The 26,255-nt window shown below is 45.2% G+C and overlaps 1 protein-coding gene and 1 non-coding gene across 2 annotated transcripts in view; one reads left to right on the forward strand and one right to left on the reverse strand.

The window, feature by feature from the left end:
* Positions 1-21,031, reverse strand: part of LOC109701980 (PRAME family member 12-like) — a 40,364-nt gene extending 19,333 nt beyond the window's left edge. The window contains 5 exon segments of the mRNA XM_074079625.1: positions 18,018-18,346; positions 18,348-18,570; positions 19,607-19,971; positions 20,143-20,203; positions 20,760-21,031. Coding sequence (XP_073935726.1) covers positions 18,018-18,346; positions 18,348-18,570; positions 19,607-19,971; positions 20,143-20,203; positions 20,760-21,031 — 1,250 coding nt within the window.
* On the forward strand, positions 5,872-5,975 carry LOC141425402 (small nucleolar RNA U13). Its single transcript, XR_012450447.1, has one exon. It is a non-coding gene; the product is annotated as a small nucleolar RNA U13 (small nucleolar RNA).
* Positions 21,032-26,255: the final 5,224 nt, after the last annotated feature.

Consider the following 26,255-nt stretch of genomic DNA (forward strand, 5'->3'; position numbering starts at 1 on the left):
CTGAATCCAGCTTTGTGCGTCCACCTCTCACCCGTGCTACCTGCTGAATCTCTGCTATTGGATGAATCCTGATTAAATAGAGATCCCATGTAGAGGATGAGTCCTATTTTGTGCCTGACTTCCTGCTTTTGTCTCTGTTACCAAGAATGGAGGGTGAATTAAAGAATGGGGTAGCTTTGGTTCCTGCTAGGAGGGAAAAACAGTGAAAAGAAGCATTTCCATGATGCCACCCCCCCTGCTTCAGATGGATCGCAGGGCTTTGCTCTACCACATGAACCATCATTTCTTGATAGAGTTTCACTAACTTCTGTAAAGTAAACCATTAGCACAGGGAGGAATATTTGTCACCATACTGGAGGATTTGTCTGCTGGAGCCCAGGAAATAGTTGGGAGACCCAAGAACATGACCTCTGAAATGTAGCTTACCCCAATTCTCTTTTTATGCACTTTGTCTTTCCCTTTCCCAGCCCTAATGTATGTGCCTTTGGTCCACCATACCCAGCATCATATATCCCAATCCCCTGTATTCCCAAATGGACTCTGTCCTTTAGAGTGGGTTTGAGGATCTCACTTCAGCTGACAGCCTTGTGTGCATTAAAAACTGACCAGCCACACATATGGATGTCACAGATGCCCAGAGAGAAGGAAAAATGGAAGGCAGTGATCAGCGTGGCTCCAATTGTTGATGCCATGAGTTCTTGGTCTTCAGCCTCACTGATGAGACAGCTTAGTGCCTTCAGTTCTCTATAGTCACAGGACTTTTCTCCCTTCACACTGGACACCAGGATAACACACCAGGCAGGTAAAGACTGTTTGCATGAGGTTCTGACCATTTTTATATAGATGATTGTGCAGAGGTAATGCCCTCATACACCTCTCCAGCCTGAAGACACATATGCATGTCCTGATTTGTATTTCTGACTGCATATGACTCATGGCAAAAGGACCCATTGCTGCCTGTGTCATCCTTTTCCCTCTAATATGAACCCCCTCCATCACCTTCATTTCCCCCCAAACCTATTGAACAGTGGGCTGAAACCACATGTTCATTGTTCCCATGACCAGACACCTAGGCCTTGACTTTCACTTAATAGTGGCCAGGGGAAAGATTTGGATATTTGCAGTCAACTAGGCATGCATCCATCTAGTAGCTTAGATGGTGCTCCATGTTATAGACCCATTGGTTGCCACATAGATGGCGGTGCTCAATACAGAACAGCACCCTCTTTGGCATCCTCATGGCCCTCAGTGTATCCATGAGCTCAGTACAATGTTGGGTAAGGCTCCCTGTAAGCACAAAACCCAGGCCATCATAGGTCTTCAGAGGGGCAGGGTGCAGCTCCTGGTTCAACTGGCTCAGCTTGGCCGTATGGCGCCACAGGTCCTTCAGGACAGACATGGAAATGCAATTCCCAAGGAAGCTGAAAATGATGATCTGGGAGCAGTGGCTCAGAGCAGGAAGGAGGACAGTGAGCTGCAGGACACTAATCCCATAGACTTCCAAATCCAGGGTCTTCAGCACGTCTGAGACTCTCTCTAGCAGAACTTGGAGGGTGCAGGACCCACATGGCTCAGCGTGACTCCTTTCAGACTCAGGAGTTTGAGCTGGTGGATGCTTGGGCACTGGGACAGATGTTTCAAGTCTGAGTCTTCATGCTAGCATTGAGTTATTGACAATGACTCCAAGGGGCTCCTCAGGCACCTGAGGACAGACCAAGCAGTTATTTCCGGCTAATGGATTGTAGCGTGGATGAGGGTCAGGAAGGATTGATGTTGGAGAGCTGGACCTTTTCCATTCATACCCAAGGTTGACCTGTCCATCTGAACATGATTGATACCAAGGATGCTGAATGTTAAAGAGTGTGTTCTCAGGCTAGGTGCCAATGGCTCACCATTGTAATCCCAGCTACTCCACAGGCAGAGATCAGGAGGGTTACATTTCAAAACCACTGTTGGGCAAATAGTTCCCAAGACCCAAATTTGAAAAATCCCATCAATAAAATGGCTAGGAGAGTGGCTTAAGTTGTAATAGCAAGTGCCAAGCAAGCATGAGGGCCTGAGTTCAAACACCAGTGCCTACAAAAAAAAGGTGTGTTCTCTAGTCACCCCATCCGGACTGAGATCTTTTACCATCACTGTCCTGACCATTTGGACATGGTCAATACCAAGGATGCTGCATGTCAACAAGTGTCCTCTATAGTCACTCCACTCTAGGCTGGGGCCTTTCACCAACTGTCCAACCTACAGAGAACACTTTCCTCACTGTTAAACACAATGCCCCAAAACTGGCCAATGGAGGCCTATAAGAAGGACAAACCAAGGCAAGATCTGGAAACCTCACTCATCCTTGCTTCCCCAGCACAGCATCATTCCCCTTGCTTCACTCCTGCTCCTCACCCAAACCCCAGTGCCACACACTTCCCACCACTCCCTCCCTTGCCTGAGTGCAACACCACCATTCAGAGAAGGGACTTAGAGACAGGCTCCTTCCTGCTGACTCAGCTGCAGAGCTCAGAACTCCCATGGTGACCTGTAGGTGTAAGGTGCTTCCCTCTTTTAATGCCCCCTTCTCCTTCTTATTCTCACCACTTGAGGTTAGAACACCTCCTAGGAAAGGATTCATTACACACCCTCCCTATACCTGACCTTCCAAGCATGGTTCCTCTATTCAGTTCATCCACCTTGAAGCGTCCCCATTGACTTTGATGAGCTAAGGGTATGCATATTACCGGATAGACTAGAAAAGGTTAACACTTACACATCTAATGCACACATCACACTGGCATCTTCAATGGCTGGAAAACAGCACATGTCACCCATGTCTAAAGTAACAAGGAAAGTCTTGACTCTATGCCTCCTAGACTGCTCAATACATCCTCACCTGAGCAACTGGGATAGGTGGCCATGGAGGAAATAAGTCCCATTCATACAGAGCTGTTGGAGGCAGCTGAGTTTGCAAACTCAAAAGACCAGGAGGTGACAATCTGCTCATTCTGCCTGGAGAAATGCATGACAACACACAGGTACAAGAGATGTAGAGTTTGTGTGGGTTTCTCATCTGGCCCAGGTAAGAACCAAACACACCTAAAGTACACAGGGTTCAGGGACAATGCACAACTTTCTTCATGCAGTCCAGCTCCAACAGGCACAGGACCCTGCTGTAGGCCATGTCATGGAGCAGCAGGAGCACAGTCCCCGAATCTGCATCTACAGATACAACACAGCTGTATTACACTTCTCATTTGCAGGACCCACTCACACAGGTGTATTTCAGGTCATGAGGGTTATCAAGCTCCAGGTTAAGGTCAACTATCAGTCTGCTTAACCCCATCCTCAGAGGGACCTCCACTGCTTGATTGCTGCTCTTGGCCTGTGACATGCAGTCCCCAGCCATGTTTGCTGAACACATGTTCCAGAAGTTCTGGTATGCAGTCTGCAGGTACAGCACCTGCAGTTTCTACCTCCTGAGGACAAACAGCGAGAGTCTGAGAATCTCGTCAGGGTTCCAACATCCACCTGTACTTCTATTCCCCATCCTCCATCCTGGGCACCACTGTATCCTTTTCAATTTCTTCTCCATCTTAATTTTATTTATTTCATTCCTTCTGTTTTTATTTCTATCTTTCTACTCTTATTTCTTGACCTGCTGAGCCTCCATCTCAGGGCTCATGCTTGCTAGGCAATGATTCTTTACCCAGACTTCATGAACAGAAATCTTGCTTCCTTTACTCCACCCCCTTCCCATTGGAGCAAGTTTGGTTCCCACTTTTAACACCTGTGGGAGGACACAGGCACAGCTGCTTCTGCCATCCTAGCATCTGTCCAATGTGTTCCTCCACCCCTCAGAAGGCCTTTCCTTCATGGAGTTTAGAGATGGCCCTGGACTTTCTAATGTCTTCCTTGCTTCATCAGATGTCATTTCATCTTCTATGTCCCCAACTCAGTTTTCCATAGACCACAGCACCTTCCATTGAGTATTCCCTGAGTCACACTCACTTGTGGTGAACCTCTGGCCAAGCAGCATGTCAATTGCATCCATCATGACCTATAAAGTCTCCAGGTCCTAAGGTTTAATTAGGGATCCCAAGGGGAGGCAGAGGAAGGGCCAGGATTGCATCATGGTATTCACAATCTTAGCACATCTCCTAGCTAAGGACTCCATGAACAGAGGAGGGAATAGGCAAGTTTCTCCAGAGCAGAGTAGGCCAGAGCTTCATTCCATAGCAGGCTCTGCCCTGCCAGCTGCAGGAGGGTAGGTGGGGCCTTGATGCTCATTCTGAAGGATCTGTAATGAGAGGCTCTTGGCAATCATCCAGGAAGATGCCTGCTTCAGACCAAGGCCAAGAAAATTCTTACTCACCATTAAAGGACCCAACTCAGGACACCAGTCTTTGTTCTGCAGTGATGAAGAGATCTCAGTTTACACCCTTGCCACTCAGCACCTGAGGGCCACAGAGCTACAGCTGGAAGTAGGATGAGTGTCTCACCAGCACCAACATAAGCACAAGTTCACTGTTGCCCATGCATGTCCTACCACTGCTCCTGTGAGTTCAGGCCCTCCTGGAAGGGACACCAAGGAGCCAAAGTTCACCCTAGTCTTTTGTCATAAAGTTTCTGGTCATCACTCAAGGTCCTAAAACAAAGGCAAGGGAAGTTCCATGTGCTTGAGCTCCCTACATTCCCTTTTCCTTCTATGTCTTCCTGCTTGAAGCAGTAAGGAGACTAGAAAATGGTGCCATTTGTTTTCAATCCTTGAATAAGTGATTATGAAAGCAATAGACCAGCATGAAGCAAAATGTGGAAAACTCTGACAGTGACATGAGCCTAAGGTGAGCTCTGAGACAGAGATGCCCATGTACCAGCCCTTCTCCTAGGAGCACTGAGCCCTGGGAGAGGAGCCTGAGTCAGAACAAGGCTCCACCTTCAAAGTCTGCAAAGACTGGGGTGGAGCTCAGTGACAGAGGGTTCTCTCACTTACAGGAGATGCTGGCTTGGATCCCCATCTACACTACATAAATAAATAAATAAATTGAATGAATGGAATACATAAGACACTGGCATAAAATACTGTAAAAAATACCTTAAAACTTTCTTCATTTATTTCCTTATTGTTTGTTCTTTTTCCTGTTGTGACAGTGTCTTTCCCTACAATTGCAGTTGGCTTCCAACAATTGATCCTCCTGCCTCAGCCTCCCAATAGCTGGGATTACAGCTGAGCCACCATGCCCATTCTCACCTTTGTTTTTAAACTTTAATTTCAAGGGAGGTATAGATCCTGGGGGGATACCCATGTCTGCAATCAGAGCAGGAACAATTTAGAGCTACAAGATGGCGGGGGCTGAGTAGTGAAAGCAAGACTCCCAAAAAATTAAATGAGTGAAAAAAAATCAATGATTAAATAAATAAATAATGAGAATATAATATGTAAAATCACAAGAGCATTTAGTCATATACAACAATTTAAGGGGGTACAAAGTGATATTTAAATCATTGAGTAATGAAAGTCTACTCAAATTGATGGTGGTGTTTTAGAAAACAAAACAAATCCTCTTGGTTGAGAAGTTTACAAATGAAAACCAGGCATGGTGAGGCAGGACTGTAATTCTAGCCCTAAGGAGACAGAAACAGGAGACAATCATTTCAATGCCAGCTGGAGTTACATAACCAGACACCCTCTCCAAAACCCAAAACACCAAAAAAAAAAAAAAAAAAGGCATGAGTTGCAAAGAATCAAGATAGTTTTGAGCCAGGTGCCTGGGGCTCATGCATATAATCCTAGTTGCTAGGGACTGAGAGATCAGGAGGATTTGGATTCAAAGCCAACTCATGAAAATAGTTTGAGAGACCCTCTCTTGAATATACTCAACATTCATCCAACATTGGTTCATAAACATGACAATAGGACATTCATGTCTTTGTATGACATGTGTGTCCCTGAAACTGAGTTACAATGTTAGTACATTACCACTGGGATTAAAAAAAAAAAAAAACAGCTGGAAGAAAGGCCCAAGCAGTAGACTGCCTGCCTAGCAAGGTATAGGCCCCAAGTTCAATTCCCAGCATTGCCAAAAAAGAAAAAAATAATCATAAACCTATTCATCTGAAGAGGCAGAAATCAAAATATTCTCAGTGGCACCAGGTCTGAGGCAACAACAGAGCCTGACTGAGGGAGGGTGTGGGGTGTCCTTATACAGGTAAGTCACTTACCAGTGTGCAAGATGTGCCCAGGGCTCTCTGATTCCCAGCAGAGCCAGGCAGTGACTCCAGGCTGCAGGACTCTGCTTCTCTTCCTTTGGTTCTTCTATAGCTTTATTGAACTTTCTACAAGTACCTTTTTAAACAACCTCTTGACAATCAGAAAACAGCATCTGATCAGATTCCTGAAGTTCCACCCATTTACTACTGACTGGCTGTTCATCTTTTTCCGGATCAATTGAGTGAGTCAGATGTCCCTCCTTGAAAGGAAAAGATTCAGGAATGATGCAAAGTTCAATGACCCATTCTATCCACTACACCCCATTGGTGGTGCTTTTAGGCTCTGTGACCATCATAATCCTAAGTGTGAGACAGGAAAGTGTTCAGTCTGTTCCTGATGTTACAAAAGCAAAACATGAAAATATCATTGCTTAAGGAAGATTGGCCATGTCAACATTATGAATTTGTTCTGAAGTTTAAATATCTGTGCAGGGTGCAGTGGTGCACACAACTTGAAAGATTGAGGGGGGTCCCCTGAGCCAACACCTTGGAGGCCAGCCTGGGCATCATGCTGACACCCTTCTCAAGTAAATATATGTGTGAAAAACAAAGATAGAAAGAAAAACAAAAATAAATAAATGCATAAATAAACACACAAATAAAGGTATCTAGCAATAGAGAACACAACATTATTTGAATCAACAAAAATACATTTGCACAATTAATTAAAAATATTCAGAGATGATCTTTGTACACAAAGACACTGGTCCACCCCACAGGATCTTATCTTGGACCACAGATCACAAGGGCACTGAAAGGCCCTGCTTCATTTCTAAACACCACAGCAGGGGAAAACACACCCCAACCATATCAGGGGAGGCCATTGTGTAGAACTCTTGCTGCAGTGGATGATGGGAAGGGTGAGAGACATACATTGCTCTAATCACTACTCTCTACAGTCTAGAAAAAATGCAATGCTCACTTTACTACACTCAGTACTTGTTGCATGAACTATAATAATACGACAAAAAAGAGATGAGGAGTTTAATTGTAATTTTTCTCCTGATTCTGGATTTAAAGATAATTCACATTAAAATGCATTTCTGAAACATCACTGTGTGGTTTGCACTTTCTTAATTTTTTCTTTGTTTTTTTAGACAAAGTCTCTTTTGTAGCTCATGATAACCATGAGCCCTGTCCTCCTCTCTGCTTCCCGAGTGCTGGGACTGCACCCCTGTCTCACCAAGCCAGGCTTAACTGCTGGGATTTGGATCATTCACATGTACATGAGTATTTAGATAATTAAAGATGACTATTTTCACCAAGACGGCACTGAAGGGGATAAAGGAAGCTCCTGACCCTCCCAAAGCTATAGCCAAAGCAGAGGCTTTGAAGACCAAGAAGTCTGTGCTCAAAGACATACACAGAACCAAAACAAAAAGATATGCACATCACACACCTTCATGTGGCCCAGGACAATATACCTGTGGAGGCAGAACAAATACCCTGGGAAGAGTGTCCCCAGGACACACAAGCTGGACCACTATGCTATCATCAAGTTCCCCCGATCACTGATTCAGCAATTACATATGTAATCTCAACACTCAGGAGTCAGAAGCAAGAGGATTGGAGTTAAAGTTCACTCCCAATTTTTTTTAAGACAGGGGATCCTGCCTCACAAAAATAGGAAGGTGAGTGGTAGGGGGAGGAGAAAGAAAGAGAAGAAAGACAAGGAAAACTACCATTTCTTTGAGAAAAACAAATTTCTAGGGATGTGAATGTGGCATAAGTACATTGTAGGGAACTCACCTAATAGACATAAAGGATTTTCTAGGACTTGGGTTCCACCCATTTTCCCACCTTTTGTGGTTCTTTCCATTTGTCACCAAGGCAATTGTCATCTGTCATGGAATTGTAGATTTAGCATATAGATTGTTAATGAACTTTTAGGTTGTCTGCAGTTCCCTTGGCAACTTAAGATGTCCTAAGAGGATCAAGCAGTTTTGTCTAGTCCATCAGAACAGGAACTTCTGGACTTCAGGCATCCTGTCCTTGAGATAAACTAGATTAGGGTTGGATAGAAATTCAAATAGGCCAAGAGGCAGTATTAGGTAACAAATCCTCAAACTCCCAGAATCCCAATAAGATGTAAACTATAAGGGAAAGGTGAGATCCACAGTACTTATGGGACTTAAAATTTAGTGATCTGCTCAGAACAGACTTTGATAACGATAAAATTTTATGTAAGTCCTAGGGGAGCCACAGGAAGAAAATTCAGCATGTTCATGAGTTAGAAATTAAAACATATTATAAGAGCCGAGCATGGTGTTCCATGCCTGCATTTCCACCACTCCAGAGGCAGAGGCAGGAGGAATGCCAATTCAGAGTCAGTCTGGGTCACTTAGTGAAACCGGTCTCAAAAAAGGAACACTTATTGTGTTCCTTTGGGCCTAGGACTCAATGATAAAATGCTTGTCTAACATGCTGAGTTGAATTATAGCACCACCAAAACAAAAACAACAAATAAAAAAAGCTCCAAACTCATTGAAGGTGTGGGATTGAGGCTCAAATGGTGGAGTATTTGTCTAGCAACCATGAAACCCAGAATTTAAAGCCCAGCACCAACAAAAAAGAAATAACTACTGAAAAAAAAAACACACCTTTTCACAAGAGAAAGCCAACAAACAATAAAAGGAGAGAAGAAAGACAGGGACAAAAGTTCTACAAGAAAACCAGGGGGAAATGGGCAACAAACATCTTTACCTTATGATAATAATCTTTAATTTAAATGAACTTAATGAATCAGTTAAAAGCTTAAGATGATTGCATTGATTTTTTTTTTAAAGGACTGGATCACCTGCTGTCTAGAAATAACTCACTTCACTTGTAAGGACAAAGGGAAAGGATGAGAGTAGATCTTCCATGCAATGGAAACCAAATGAAAGCAGGATAGCTAACCTCACATCAGATGAAATAGACTTACATTTTTTTAAAAAGGGAGAAAAAGTTTAAGAAGGTCATTATATAATGATAAAGGGGTTAATCAAGATGCAACAATTGTAAATATCTGTGCACCTGGTACAGGAGCACCATACTGAAAAGCAGAGATTGACTACAGCACAATAATAGTAGTGGGCTTCAATACTCCACTTTACCAATGGACAGATCACACTGAGAGAAAATTCAACAAACATCAGCCTGAAAGTACAGTCTATGGACATTGATAGACCATTCCCTCCACAGTTATAGAATACAGCAACAGCACACAGAACAGTCTCCAAAATAAATCATATATTAGATCCTCAAAAAATTCTTGCCAAATTTGAGAAAAGTAAAATCATTTCAAGTACCTTTTCTGACACAATGTCATAACATATAATGTCAATACCAGGACTCCATAATATCAGCATTTTAGTGGGTAACAGGAGGATCCCAAGTTCAAGGCCAGCTTCATGTATCATCAAGTTCCCAGTGAACCTGATACCTTGATCCCTGTCTCCATGCCCTACAAAATAGAAGTCAATACCAATGGGAAATTTAGAGAACTGAAGGCTTGATTGAAGCACTGGAGCTCCTGTCTTGTGAGTGCAAGGGCATGAACTCAAATCCCTATATTTAAAAAAGAAGAGAGAAACAGCAATGGAGAAAGTGGGGAGAGGAAAAAAGACAGGGAGGAAGGAAGGAAGGAAGGAAGGAAGGAAGGAAGGAAGGAAGGAAGGAAGGAAGCTACAGGCCAATATCCTGATGAACACAGATGCAAATCATCAAGCCAATACTAGCAAAGATTATTCAGCACACATCAAGGAGCTCATTCTCTATGCACTAGTGGGATTCACCCAGGGATGCAAGAATAGTTCAATATGTAAAAAATCAAGAAATGTCACATTCTACATCAGAAGAATAAGGCACAAAAACTATACCATTCCTGGAACAGATGTAAAATAATTATCATTTAGCATTCACCCAGGATTTATTGATTGATTTATTGATTACTTTTATGGAAGTACTGGGGACTGTATTCAAGGCCTTAAGCTTGCTAGGCAAGGATTTACCAATTTATCCACTCACCAGTCCATTCACTTTTGAGGTTTTTTTAGATAGAGTCCCTTGCTTTTGTGGGTGCATTTTTTTTGTTTTGTTTTGTTTTGTTTTTTTTTGTGTAAACTTGGGTTTGATCTCAGAGCCTGCACCTTGAGCCACTCCACCAGCCATTTTTTTAATGTGGATTTTTTGGATACATAGTCTCTCAAAGTATTTGCCCTGGCTGACTTTAAACTGCTGTTCTCCTGATCTCTTCCTCTTGAGTAGCTAGGACTGTAGGTGTGAGCCACCAGCACCCAGCTTTGCAGGAATATTTTTATGAATTTAATGCAATTTGAGAAAACATATTAATAATACATCATTATAAAATACCTTAAGAAGCTTAACATCTTTTACTTTGTCAAAATTTAATTTATTCTTGCAGTTTGTTTTTATGAACAGATTTGTGAGAAAGGAATCCTAAAAAGAGCTTCAAAGAAATAGAACTCCACAGGCTGAAGCAATGGTGTTAATGCACCTGGAGAGGAGGGGGAGTGGCTCTGTCTACCAAAAGAAAAAAATAAAACTAGTTGCAAGTAGTAGAACCGCTCATTGCAAGACTTTGGAGTTGGCCCTGGCTAATCCCTGTTTTGATTCCAAAACGTCTAAAAGAATGGTAACTCTCAATTATCCAGCCTAAGTTACCTATGCCTTCCATCTTGCTACAGAAAACCAGCCCTGATGAAGCAAGCACTAGCTATGCTGTTTGAGTAGGGGGCGAGATAAGGCTACCAACAGCATAGCCGGAATCCCAGCTCTGGACAGTGGGGATCCTGGGAGACTGAACACATCATGGACTGTACATAGGAGTTTAGAAGGAATCAGGGTATGGAATTCAGCAGCTGGCTTGGAGTATTTTGTATTCAGTCTTCTAGAATCATGAGCACTTCAGCACCTCTGAACCTTCTGCTTAGAGAACTCAGAAGATTACAGAACCCTGTCTCCTCTTAAGGTACAGTAGGACAATGAAAAATTTACCTGAGGGTAATACAGTCTTCCTTTAAAGGTGAGTCTACACCAAACCCTGCTCAGTGGACAGATCTGAAGTCTTATCATTATGATCAGATCTAAGACATCAGCACTCACTGAGACAGCAGGTGCTGAATTACTTATTCACCACTGCTGGCATCAGCTCATTGTGGCCACCATGCAAGGGAGGAAGAAAGGGAGTCTTGTCATCCACCTCCACAGTTCTGTGTTGAGGGTGAGCCTGGAACTGTGAAAAGGGGACTTGGTTTTCATAGGGAATAGCCATGAAGGACAGACAATTCATGTTAAAAGTATCTCAGCTCTTGAAACCTAGTTTTTACCAATGATTTGAATTAAACAATCAACTACAACCACCAGGTTATACTCAGCAAATAAGTTAAAACTACATGATCAGAAAAATCAATGGTAGGATTAAAAAACCACTCAGTATATTTTGTATAGAATGGGGAAAGAGGAACAACATTGCTATTATGGCTTTAGGATGAGAGCACTTCAGAAGATCCACACTGCCCCCACACAAACATGGGGTGGCAGTGACAGCACCAGCAAACAACATAGTCTACTGCCCATCCTGACACATTCCCCTGTCTGTTGGTTGCTGTCCTGTGGTCCAGGCTTCCCAAAGCCTCAGTAGAAACAGCCGCTGATCCAAGGAAAGGCTGAGGCACAGAGAGTCCTCTAGTTGGTTCAAGGAGGCCAGGCCCTTATTAGGGCAGTATATGTCCCAGGTCCATTGCTTCCAGGAGCTGGTGGCTTCAAAGAGGACCTTGGGATCTGAATAGGGCTCTTCCTTGCCTTAGAAGTCATCAGTTGTGGATGTGTCCAGGAGCCACACTTCTCTGGGCAGGTGACTGGCAGAGCCAGAGTACACCATGGGCTTGTAATAGTGGCATTCTCAAAGGGGGACAGGGCATAGGGTGGGTGCAGGATGCCCAGGAAGACAGTGAGCTATTCATCTTGTCCATCTGTTGCAGGTTGTCCAGGTGTGGCTAGAGGACACAGGGGGCTTCTTGTCCTCCATTTAGTGGGTTTGTGAGCACAGTATTACTCTGCACAGGACCTTCTGTTCCTGGTTCTGCAGCAGAGGCTGGATGATATTCTCCTGTGGAAGGTCCCTTGTCTGCTGTTACCTACCTCCAGCTGGTCCATGCAGCTGATGTGCATGGTGCCATGGAACACCTTGAGCACTGTGTGCATGCATGGGAGGTCATGTAGCAGGACGCACACGCTGCTCTGCATCAGGAACAAAACCAGGCTGAAGCCATCTCTGGCACACACACTTGTAGGTGACCATGGCAGGTGGGGCGGCCGTAGCTGAGACATGGCCATGCATGGGGAGATTCAGAGGACCATGCCATGGATCTGGGCCACCAGGCTCCTCAGCTTGCTCAGGTCCTCTGTAAAATCTGGTGGCATCATGACTGCTCAGCCACAGGCCATGCTGCAGTGGGCATTGCTATAGTCCCTGATGCCTGGGAAGGTGACACTGGATTGGTCTATCACCTGGTGGGTCAGGGGAGCAGGACTGTAACACTTAGCACTCTGGAGCAGGTTGATCCTGGGGAAGGCTTGGTCTGTGTGTGGCAGTCAGTTCATGGTAACTTTTTACTTCATCTTAGTGCCATTGTGACACAACTGTGGCTCTGAAAGTCACATCCGTGACCAAAAGTAAGTGTAGTATCTGGTGTCAGCTCTTATATTGTACTATTCTCAGTATTTTTTAAAAAAGAAATAATTCTCTTTCATTGATCTTCAAAATCTGGTTTTAAAATCATGTTTGTTTTTAAACAGCAACTAGTAACATTATTTTTGCATTGTATACAGTCTTTGAGTTCTAAGCTACCTTCAGATATTGAAAATCTACTTATATAAATACCTCATAACTTCCTAAGCAGGTGCTCTATCACCTTAGTCACACCCCCAGCCCTAACAGCAGATATCAACTGCCAACATATAGAGTCCTCCTGGTGACAGTAACCTATTCCGTGTGGTCTGACCTATGTTGAGCAGATCCTGACACTTGGAAGGTTCTCTGAAGCTCACTAGAGAGGCATCAGTGGTGTGCCCCGAGCTCCTTCCCAAGCTGACTATCAAAGCTCTGCCTTTTGGATGAATCCTGACTGACTGAACTACAGATAAGAGGGACATCCCATGGTGTGCCTCCTCCCACGTACCTGGAACAGAGGAGGGATTGAAGGATGGGGATGGGTGGATGTCTCCTAAGAGGATACAGAGGAAAGCACCATGCTGGTGGAGTGGCTCAGGTGCTAGAGCCCCTGACTCACAAGTGTGAGACTCTGAGTTCAAAACCCAGTAGGGCAACAAAAAGAATGATTTTTTAAAAAGGAAAAAAACAGCATTTATTGAGCTCTTACTGCATGCATCTTCAATTGCTCCTACTAGTGTCGCATGAGCTAACTGTGCATTATTATCCTCATGAACAGGCAGGTTTGGCTGTTGCCTCAGTAACCCTACCACCCCACCAGCCCATAAATCCAAGCAGCTGTTATTCTTTAGGAGACAATTTTTCCTTCTCTTCACAAACTTTCCTATTACATTCACCATGTTTCATGTCTTACTGGATAGGTCGTCTCATGGCAACATAAGAACTGAGTACCCCAAATAAAACTCCAGGGAACAACTCAGGAGGCTGAGGCAGGAGGATCTCAAGATTAAGGTAATTCAGTAGTCCACAGGAAGACCCTGTTTCAAAAACAATACAGAAGGAAGAAATTCAGTTATCCATTCATGACAGTTTAATTAGATTCATGGACAATTGCACTAACACATCTTTCATAAGAATATGTGACAAAATTTAAAATACAGGTATCTTGGGACAGGCATGAAGATCAGGTTTCAATGATAAGGTGTCATGTTGTAGTGTTAGGAAAGTCTGGAGCAAGTAAGACCAACTGTTTATGTACAAGGAAAGCTGGTGTGCACCCATGTGATTTCATATTAGTGATGCATTCTGTGCACTTGGAATAGTTCCTTAAAATGACACTGAGCCTTTGTAAGGGACCAGACACAGAGACAAGGAATGCCGAGACCTCTGAGGAGAAGCTGTGTGTGCAGGAGAAGAATGACATGGAGGTGAAGGAGGTTTCTTTTCACTCTCTTTGCTTCTCTTTTAAATGGAAGACTGTGGAGAGTCTGTTCTTACTGATGAAATAACCTGTCAGAGAAGGGGAACTGAAGGTTCAGCACAGATGGAGCAGAGAACAAGGAGAAAAGTTTGAGAAGTCAAAGAGAAGCTTCAGTGTGTCAAGATCCTTAGGACCACGGGTTCAGTAACAGCAACAAATCAGAAGAAGCTAGAGGTCCACAAACAGACACAGCGCTCACCTGAGTCCTCAGCTATGGGATGCTCTGTGCCAGCCAATGAGAATGAGGACAGACCTTCAATCCTTCCACTTCAGTGGGAAAAGCACCATGCCCATTCCACAGTAAGACACCCTTTCTAGAAGGGTGGATGAAACCAGAGGCCTCCATGTGTAGGGACAAATGGAGAGAAAGGCAGAAAAGTCTGGAATGAGGAAACTAAACCAAACCCTCTAGAGAGGGGTCTGGGATGAAGGGAAGGCCAGGGAAGGCTTTGTTCTGTGTCTGTGGGACTGTTTGACAGTGACAATGTCCTGAATTTCTGGGGAAAATGTATGGAAATAAGTGAGGTTCAGCTCATGAGCCCTTATGAAGGCTGGACGTTGACACACGGCAGTGAGAGCAGCAGCCTGAGTGCTGTGTCTTCCACGTTACTTTTAGCCAGCTGTGTTCTTTCCAAGTTGGCCTTTCAGTGGCTGTCACCGATGGTAGAGGTTCCATGTGACCTGCAGGACATGAGCACTTGCTACCACTTGTCAGGTGCCATGCTCAGAAGTGGGGACCCAGAATGGTGGGAACACTATCCTTGCCATTTCAGTGGCTATTGTGTCTACCAGGTGAGTGTTAAGAAAACCAGTAACAGTTAACCAAGCATTCCTTTCCAGTGCAATTCTGGAGCTCCTAGGTCTTTACCAAAGGGATTGGCCCCACCTGGATGGTTATGGCTGCTCTGTTCATTGCCAGCATTTGGAATGCATCATGGCATCTTTTAGCAGGTGAATGAATAACTGAACCATGGCCCTGCCAGACATTGTAAATCAAGTCATGGGTGGGGGACTGTGTGAGGGAGGTGGGTGTGGGGAGGGGTCTTGGATCTTTATGCAAATTACCCAGTGAAAGAAAGCAATCATAGAGGCTACATACTAGATGAAATTCCACAAAGGCAAAACCATGGAGGCTGAGAAAGTCCAGTGGTTGGCAGGTTCTGGTGGTAGGGGGTGTGAGCAGCCAGAGCACACAGGATTTTGAGCAGAATAAACTATTCTGTATGATCCTGTAATTTGGGTTCACACATTACAAGTTTTTTTTTTCAAAATTCATTGACTGAACAGCAGCAAGAATGAGCCCTGAGGTAAATTATGGATTTGCAAATATGTGTCCTTGTAGGTGTAGAACAGGAAGGTTTATTTCCCTCTGGAAGGGACGCTGCTCCTGGGGGAGGCAGTGTCTGTGTGGAACAGGGGATTTGGGAACTTATCTGTGATTCTAAAACTGGTGTAAGTAACCAAGTCAACATTAAAAAATAAGTGTGACTGGTGGGCTGATACCTGTAATCCAAGCTACTCAGGAGACAGAGGTGAGGAGATTGTTATTTGAAGCCATCCCCAGCAAGTAGTTCAAGAGGCCCTCTCTTGAAGATACACAATACAAAAAAGGACTGGTGGAGTGGCTGAAGTGGTAGGGTGCTTGCCTGGCAAGCATGAGGGACTCAGTTCAAACTCCAGTGCTGCCAAAAATGTTAAGTGTGCCAATTCAAGCTCTATAATTTTATTCTTCTAAGCATTTGTTAAATAAGTAACATTATAATTTATTGATGTCTACATTTTTCTTTCTATATCTTATTTCTTTATTTTTTACTATTTTGAAGAAGGCTTTCACTATATCTTTGAGCCTGGTCTAAAACTTACAATTTTAACAAGGCATATGAAGCACACACAGCTTAATTTTTCAATTATTATTTAGTCTTTTTTTTGACCCAGGACCTCACATATGCAAAGCGAGGACTCTACCATTGGAAACACTCGCAGAGCAAGTGTGTGCTTTCTTGATCCAGAAAATAAAGTTAAACACTATTTTCATATAATATTGCATCCTGTGAAAGATCTAAATCTCTTTTATAATTGTCAAAGTAATTTATGTATTTATTATCTCCTAGAAGCACAACAAAGGAAGCTGTAGTCCCATTTCCACTGTTGAGCAGTGAATGTTTCTTCCTTATTTCCTCAGTTCTAACTACTTAATTTAATTTACTAGACTAAAATAAATTCTTGCTGAAATTTCAAAAGAATCATACTGTTAATGCTCAATAGTCTATCATAACAGTTTTGTAATGACCACAGGAAACCCTGGTGCTGGAAGACACTCAGAGCATCTGACCCAAGTGTCCAGCAGAGGGTGCACAAGGCCCAGAGCGCTGATCACGTCTGGTCAGCGAAGGGGAATCCAGGTGTGTTTTTTCCTTACTGGAGACTGGACTCAGTGCTTCTCATTCGCTATGTTCTGTCACATTAGCCACACACCCAGGAGTCCAGTTCTCTGTCCCCACTGCCAACCCCTGCTGCCTGCTCTGTTCTTTGGATGAATCCAGAGTAAATGGAGGCACCCCTAGAGGCTGAGTCCCATTCGGTGCCTGACTCCCTGCTCTCCTCTCTGTTGCCAAGAATGGAGGGTGAATTGAAGGATGGAGTAGCCTGTTAGGAGGGATAAAGAGGGAAAAGAAACAGTTTTCTGCCCCTCCTCCCCCCGCATCAGATGGAACCCAGGGCCTTGCTATACCACATAAGCCACACCCTCGCCCTTTTAGGATTTTAAAGATTTTCACTTCTTGATAGAGTTTCACTCACTTTTGAAAAGTAAATCATTAGCACAAGGGAGGAATATCTGTCACCACACAGGAGGCCGTATCTGCTGGAGAAAAGGAAATGCTTGGGAGACCCAAGAACATGGCCTTTGAAATGTGGATTAACCCAATTCCCTTTTTATGCATTTTATCTTTCCCTTTCCCCAGCCCCCACAGATGTGCCTATGGTCCACCCTAGCCTGAGCATCCCGGATTCCCATCCTATGTATCACAAATCAACTCTGTCCTTTATATGGGTCTGAGGTGGTCCCTTCAGCTGACAGCCTCGTGTGCATTAAAAACTGACCAGCCACATCACAGATGCCCAGAGAGAAGGAAAAATGGAAGGCAGTGATCAGCGTGGCTCCAATTGTTGATGCCATGAGTTCTGGGTCTTCAGCCTCACTGATGGGACAGCTCAGTGCCTGTGGTTCTCTACAGTCACAGGACTTTACAGACCAGGCAGATAAAGAGTGTTTGCATGAGGTTCTGACCATGTTTATACAGACCATTGGGCAGGGGCAACAGCCCATGCACCTCTTCAGCCTGCAGCTACATCAACACATTCTGATTCATATTTATGACTGCATAAGACACATGTCAAAAGGACTCCTTGCTCCTGTGTCACCTTTCCCCCTCTAATATGAGCACCCCTTCATTACCTTCATTTTCCCAAACCTACTGAACAGTGGGCTGAAATCACATGTTTGTTGTACCCATGATCAGCCTCTTAGGCCTTGGATTTCACATAACAGTGGTCAGGAGAAAGATCTGGATATTTTCACTCAATTGGGCATGATTCCAACAGTACCTTAGATGGTGCTCCATGTCATAGAAACATCGGTTGCCACATTGACGGCAGCGTGCAGTACTGAACAGCACCATCTTGGGTTTCCTAGCAACCCTCAGTGTATCCAAGAGTGCTGTACAATGTTGGGTAAATCTCCCTGTGACCACAGAACCCAGCCCATCATAGCTCTCCAGAGGGGCAGGGTACAGCTCCTGCCTCAACTGCCTCAGCCTGACAGTGTGGTGCAGCAGTTCCTTCAGGACAGACATGGAGACGTGGTTCCCAAACAAGTTGATCCTGCTGAGCTGGGAGCAGTGGCTCAGGGCAGGCAGGAGAGCAGTGAGCTGGGGGGTCCCTAATCCCACAGTCCTCCAAGTCCAGGGTCTTCAGAGTGTCTGTGACTCTCTCTAGCAGAACTTGGAGGGGCTCAGGACCCATGTAGCTCAGCGTGACTCCTCTCAGACTCAGGTGTTTGAGCTGGTGGATGATTGGGCACTGGGACAGAAGTTTCAAGTCTGATTTTTCAAGCTGGCAGTGAGTTATTGACAGCAACTCCAAGGGGGTCTTCAGCTGCCTGAGGACAGAACCAGCAGGTAGTTCTGGCTAATGGATAGTAGGTGGAGGAGGGTCAGGAATGACCTCAGGTCAGAAAGCATTATCTTTTCCAGCAACACTGAAGATGGACCTGACCATCTGAACATGGTTGACTGTGTTCTCAGGCTAGGTGCTCACCACTGCAATCTTAGCTACTCAGAAGGCAAAGATCACGAGGATTGAGTTTCAAAGCCAGCCCTGGGCAAGTAATTCCCAAGACCTTATTTTGAAAAAAACTCCTCACCAAAAAGGTTTGACGATGTAGCTCAAGTGGTAATGGCACATGCTTAACAAGTGTGAGGCCCCGAGTTCAAATCCTAGTGCCTCTAAAAAAGTTGTGTGTTCTCTAGTCACCCCACCTGTGTTGAGGCTTTTCACCATCACTGTGTGACTGCCTCACTGCCCATCTCCACACACCCTTCCTCACTGTCACATACAATGCCCCATCTGTGACTAATGGAGACCTGAAGGAAAGACAAACCCATGCAAGATCTGGAAACCTGGCAGGTGTGGCTCACTCCCCTGCATAGAATCTGTCACTGACTAGTGCATCACTCTTACTCCTCACCCAAACACCAGTGCCATGCATTTCCCATCCCTTCCCTGACTGAGCTCAATGCCACCATACAGAGAAGGGGACGTAGAGACAGGCCCCTTCCTGCTCTCTCAGCTACAAGCTCAGCACTAACATGGTGACCTATGCAGGTGTGCGGGGCTTCCCTCCTTCAGTGCCCCCTTCTCCTTCCTACTTCCAGCACCTCAGCTTACACGTACCTCCTAGGGAAGAATTCATTGCCCACCCTCCCTACACATGTCCCCCATACCTATTTTCCTAGCATGGTGACTCATTCTGATTGTGCACATTACAGCATAGACTAGAAGAATTCAACACTTACACATCTAATGCATACATCACAGTGACATCTCCAGTGGCTGGAAAACAATGTGTCCAATGTGTCCAATGTAGAAAGGAAAGGCTTGACTCTGTGCTGCAGAGACCACCCATCCATCCTCACCTGAGCACCTGGGGCAGGTGGCCACAGAGGAAATAGACCTCATTCATTCAAAGCTGTTGGAGGCAGCTGAGTTTGCCAAACTCAAAAGAGAAGGTGATGACCAGCTGCTCATTCTGTTCTGGAGAAATGCTGGACAACACACAGGTACAACAGATGCAGAGTGTGCGCAGGTTTCTCATCTGGCCCAGGTAAGAAGCAAACACACCCAGGATGCACAGGGACCAGGGACAATGCAGGACCACCTCCTCCATCCAGTCCAGCTCCAATAAGCCCAGGACCCCATGGATGGCCCATGGCCTGGAGCCGCAGGTGCACAGTCCCCAAATCTGCATCTTCCTACAGCGCAGCTGTATTGAACTTTTTCTCTGGAGGACCCACTCAAACAGGTGTATTTGGAGTTCATGCAGTTCACTGAGGTACAGGTTAAGGTCAACTATCAGCCTCAAAGGCTGTTCCATTCCCTTCCAGGGAGGGAATTATTCTATTTGGATCCTGTTGGTGGCCTGTGAGGTGCAGTCTCCAGCCATGTTTCCAGCCCACACCTTCCAGAAGTTCTGGTGCACAGTCAGCAGATCCAACACCTGCAGTTTCCATCTCCTGAGGAGAAACAGGGAGAGTCTGAGAATCTTGTCAGGATTCCAACATCCACCTGTGCTTCTGTTTTGCCCCAGCCCATCCTGGACATTGGTGTGTCCCTTTAAATTTTTTCCTCACCTCTATTTTGCTTCTTTTTCTCCTTCTGTTTTTATTCGTATCTTCCTCCCTCTTTTATTTTTTTTGAAGTGCTGAACTTCAGTCTCAGGGCCCCATGCTCTCTAGGCAAAGGCTTCTCAGCTTGGCTTCATGGGCAGAATTCTCACTTCCTTTTCTCCACCCCCTTCCCATTGGAGCTAATTTGGTTCCCACTTCTAATACCTGTGGGAGGACACAGGTACAGCTCCTTCTGCCATCTACACCCATCCTAATCAGTCCTCCACTCCCAGAAGGCCTTTCCTAGGAGGAGATCAGTGATGGTCCTGGCCCTTCTAATGTCTTTCTTTGCTTCATCAGATGTAGCTGCCACTTCTCTCTATGTCTCCAACTCAGTCTTCCATAGACCATAGCACCCTGCAATTCATATTTCTTTTGTCACACTCAGCTGGGGTGAACCTGCTGGCCAAGCAGCATGGCAGTCCCATCCAGGGCAACCTGGAGGGGGCCCAGGTCTTGAGGCATTGTCAGAGCTTCCAGGGGAAGGGAAGGGAAGAGCCAGACCTGCACCATGGCCTTCATGACATTAGTGCGTCTCCTGGCAAAGGCCTCCATGAATAGAGGAGGGAAGAGCTGCGTGGGCAGTGTCTCCACAGCAGAGATGGCCAGGGCCTCGTTCCTCAGCAGGCTCTGCCTTGCCAGCTGCAGGAGGGTGGGTGGGGTCTTCATGCTCATTCTGAAGGATCTATAATAAAAGGCTTCTGGAAAGAATCCAGGAAGACGCCTGTCAGGCCAAGGACTCATCTCAGGACTAGAGTCATTGCTCTGCAATTGTGGAAGGGACTTCAGTTTACCCTACTTCCCCTTATCACCCGAGGGACACAAAACTACAGCTCTGTGACAGCCAGCAGCAGGACGAGCTTCTCACTAGCACTAACACAGGTACAAGTTTGCTGTTGCCCATGCATTTCCTGAATTGTTCCTGTGAGTTCAGGTGCCCCTGGAAGGGACACCAAGGAGCCATAAAACTCACCCTAGTCTTTTTGTCATAAATCTTCTGGTCATCACTCAAGGTCCTAAAACAAAGGCAAGGGAAATCCCATGTGCCTGGCCTCACTATACTCTCTGCTCCTTCTATGTCTTCCTGCATAAAACAGGAAGGAGAGTAGAAAATGGCACCATTCATTTCTAGTCCTTAAATAAATGATTGTGGAATTCCTGGAGCATGTGGATAATACCAACTGTGAGGTAGAAACACTGAATCTAAGGCAAGCTCTGGGAGGGATAGTCCCACATGCCAGCCCTGCTTCTAGGAGCACTGACTTGTGGGAGTGGAGCCTGGGAGGCCTGAGTCAGAACAGGGCTCCCTCTTTACAGTCTGCACTGACTGAGGTGGAGCTCAGCAACAGAGGGTAGACTGGCTTACATGAGATGTTGGGCTTGATTCCCATCTACATGAAGGAAAGAAAGAAAGAATGAATGAAAGAAAGAAGGAAAAAAGGAAGGAAGAAAGGAACATAGGGAGGAAGGAAGGAAGGAATAAATTGGAACACAAAAGACCCTGGTGCAAAATACTGTACAAAATGCTTTTAAGCTTCATTGCTTTCCTTTTTCTTTCATTCTTTTTTTTTCTGTTGTGACACTGTCTCTTCCTATATCTCCAGTTGGCCTCCAACAATTGATCCTCCTGCCTCAGCCTCCCCAAAGCTGAGATTACAGCTGAACCACCATGCCCAGTCCTAGCTTTCTTTTTAAATTTTAATTGCAAGGGAGGTGTAGATCCTGTGTGGATACCCATGCCTACAATCAGACCAGGATGAATATGAGATAGAAGTCCATGGGAGCTAAGTAGTGAAAACAAGTCTCCAAAAAAATTAAATGAATGAATGAATATTTAATTAAAAAATAAATAAATAAGGAGAATTTAATGTATAAAGTCACAAGAGCATGTAGTCAGATACTGTAATTTAAGTAACTACAAAGTAATATTTAAATTGTTAAGAAATAAAAGTCCAGTCAAACTGTTTTAGAAATCAAAACAAATCCTTCTTGTTTAAGAAGTTTGCAAACAAAAGTGAGGCATGGTGAGGCAGGACTGTAATCCCAGCCCCGAGGAGACAGAAACAGGAGAGAATTGTGATTTCAGTGCCAGCTGGGGCTCTATAGCCAGACACTTTCTCCAAAACCTAAAACACCACAAAAATTTTAAAATGGCATGGGCCTGAGAACACTGAAGATTTTGGAAGGCAGGTGCTTGCAGGTCATACTGTAGCAGGAAGGCAGAGAAGGGGCAGGGAGATGATGAGTGCTACATCATGAGTGAAACAAAGAAAAACGAGTTGGCAAATGTTACTACGAGTGAGACCAGAGCAGGATGACCTCACAGCAGAGGTTAAAACCACCAATAAATAACGTGATTATGCATGGGACAAACTTTACCCCCTCCCTTTTCTGGAGCCTGCTCTAAATGGTATGTAAGGAAAGCCCCCTTTGTTCTCAGGGTTCAGTCTTTGCACTTGAGTCCATTGAGTCATTGCCAGCTTGCTTAATAAACTTGCTTCCTGGAAACGTTGGTACCCACTCTGTCTCTGTCTGAGCCCTCCTGCAACATTTCTGGGATGCTCATTCGGGATTTAGAGGGTGGTGATTTCACCTCCTTGTTGTTGCTGGCTCAGTGTCCCTAGACTGCCAGGAGGGCTGCCCTTGCCAGGCACCACCAGACTGTGTTGATCTGGGGGGAGGGAGCTTCTCTCCTTGTGAGCTGAGGAGGCAAGTTCTGGCTGCACAAAAGGAACCCAGAAAAGCTCAGGAACCAACTTGGGAGGCACACTCATCAGACTGGTAAGAACTAGGGTTTGAATCAGGCCTGCCTCAGGAGACAGAAGGGGAGTCTGATCAACTCCCAAAGACACCCAACTCCCAAAGACACTCAAGTAATGCTCTTTTTTGGAGTGAAACCGTCTTTCAGGTTCAGGGAGCCAGGTGGGAGTACAGTGATGTGTGAGAGTGTGTAAAAGTGCAAGCCTGTGATGTAGCCGGGTTATGAAGTGAGTGTGGGGTTCTGATCCACGGATCCATGGTGAACTCATATGGTCTAGGGTGAGCCCTAACAGGGCCTCTGGTCCAGGGCTTATATGAACTCACTACAGTCAAGAGACACCTACATCCCTGCGAGGGGAGTGGCTGGAGACAGACGAAGTGAGTGGTGTTATTTGTTTTCCCTGTGTGCTAGAGAGGAGGACCCCTTACCTCCTCTCCACAGCCTTCATCCCTCCCATCTTTGTCTCTGTCTTGATGTCTGTCAAACAGGAGGAATAGGAGGAGGTCAGAGTAAGAACACCCCTAGAGTGCATGCTTAAGAACTTTAAGAAGGGATTTAATAGAGATTACAGGGTCAAGCTGACTCCTGACAAGCTTAGGACCTTCTGTGAACTAGATTGGCCTGTTTTTGGTGAAGGATGGCACTCAGAGGGGTTATTAGATAAGGTCATAGTCAAGAGAGTTTTTGAAGTGGTTGTAGGGGAGCCTGGAACCCAGATGGTTCTTTATATTGATTGCTGGCAGGATGCAGTCCTCAGTCAGCCCACATGGCTGAAGCCCCACCTAGAGAAAGCATGTAGGTTCATGGTAGCCAGGATGACAGCAGCTTCCAAGTAGAGGGAAAAATGTAAAAAGCTGGAGAAACCCATATTAGCAGGGGACCCTACCCCCTTATGTGGCAGCATACCCACCTTTGCCACTGTCATCTGCCTCTTTGCCCCCACTCTTGGAGGGGGAAGCAGCATCAGATGTAGAAGCCCCAGCAGCAAATACACCTACAAGGCTGAGTCCAGGAGTCCTTGAGACTGCAACAATCCCACCTTTTTCGGGCCCCATGAACCTCATGACCACTCCAACCCCACCAGTCCTCACTCCACAGCTCCCTGTGAGACTGGCTCCTAGGTTCAACCAGGAACATTTGAACAGTCCCACTATGAGCCAAGCTTGTGCCCCAGAACCCCCTGTCCTACAGATGCCCCTGAGAGAGGTCCAGGGCCAAATATACTATGACCAGTATGGTCAGATACAAGGAGAAAGGCAAACATTCATCTACCAGCCCTTCATCACCACAGACCTCCTCATCTCCAATTACTCTATCTTGGCAAAATCCCTTTATGAAGCCACAAAGGTGGGAGAGCAGGAACCCATGGTATGGGGAGAGGAGCAAAAAAAGGCCTTTAAAGAAATTAAGAGGGCACTCACAAATGCCCCTGCTGTGAGCTTGCCAGATGTGATAAAGCCCTTCTTCCTATATGTGCATGAAAGAGTGGGGACAGCTGTAGAAGTCTTGACACAGCTGCTAGGGTCCTGGCACTGCTTGGTGGCCAAGTTATCAAAGCAACTTGATGCAGTGTCCCCAGGCTGGTCACCCTGCCTGTGTGCACTGGGTGCTACTGCTGTCTTGGAGGCTGAAGCAGACAAGCTTAGTTTGGTACAAGAACACACAGTCTGAGTTTCCCACACTGTTTTGATCTCATGGAATATAAGGGATGGTTTATAAACACCTGCACCGTCAAGTGTCAAACCATGTTATGTGAAAACCTGTGTTTCCAGCTAGAGGTTGTGAAGACTCTAAACCCAGCCACCATATTACCAGCTTATTCAGGCCCCATGGAGCATGACTGTTTAGAGGTTATGGATGAGGTGTTCTCAAGCTGGCCAGACATGACTTACCAGCCTATTAGTCATTTGAATGTTGAGTATTTCACAGATGGCAGCAGCTTTGTCTGGAATGGCACACATTTTGCCAGATATGCAGTAGTGACTCTGGATGCTGTCACTGAAGCACAATCACTGCCAGTGATGAGTTTCCCATCTCAGTTAAAACCAAAAACCTGTTCCTCTCACTAGCTGAGTCCATCACACGAACTCTGAATATAACTTCTTGTTATATTTGTGGGGAATGAATATGGGAGACCATTACTGTGGAAGGCACAAGAGCTAAACCCACAAAAGCCCTTTAATGAAACCACTCTCCCTAGCCTCAGAGAGAGTTTTTGGCTCCTAAAATCCTCTATTATTGGGAATTACTGTATCTTCCATCCAAAAAGCCAATTCTTCACCCTAATAGGGGACTTGATCTACTTGGGACAGAAGTTTACAGTGATGCTGCTCAGGAGACTCAGTAGTGGGGGTCTCACAATCACATGGAGCCCCAACCTCCTCCTCTGGCTAACTTCCCTAAACTTGCAGTAGCCTGGAATAATCTAACCTCAGGCATAGGGTGGCAGGCATCTAAGGGGTATACTGGATCTGTGGGGAATGAGCTTACACATTCCTTCCCAACTACTGGTTTGGATCCTGTGTGTTGGATCCCTCTCAGACAAGGCAAAAAATTAAAAGTCTCCATATACAAAGAGAAGATGAACAGGAAAAAGCGAAATGCCCTACAAATAGAGACCAGAAGGATTTGAATGGCCTCCAGAGCAAATGATTCAGTATTATGGTCCTGCTATATGGTCAGAAGATGGCTCCTGAGGCTGTCGCACCCCAATCTTTATGCTCAGCCATATCATTTGGCTTCAGGCAGTAGCTGAAAGTATAACTAATGAAACAGTTAAAGCCTTCAACATATTAGCCAAACAGTAGACTAAAATATGCAACACCATCTTCCAAAACCGTTTGGCTTTGGACTATTTGTTAGCAAATAGCAAAGTTCAGTCTGAGTAAGTGCTGCTTACAGATTGATGATGAAGGAAAGGTAATTGAACAGATTACCGACAAGATGAAAAAGCTTGCCCATGTCCCTGTGCAGACTTGGAAAGGATGGAGTCCCAATTACCTATTTGAGGACTGGTTCTCAACCCTAGGAGGGTTCAAGACCTTAGTAGGGACAATGTTCCTTGTCTTAGGAGCATGCCAGATATTACCCTACCTAATCTCTCTGGTACTGAGGTCTTTCAGGGCCATTATGGAAGCC

Source organism: Castor canadensis, chromosome 7 (genome assembly GCF_047511655.1).
Source record: "Castor canadensis chromosome 7, mCasCan1.hap1v2, whole genome shotgun sequence".
NCBI lineage: Eukaryota > Metazoa > Chordata > Mammalia > Rodentia > Castoridae > Castor > Castor canadensis.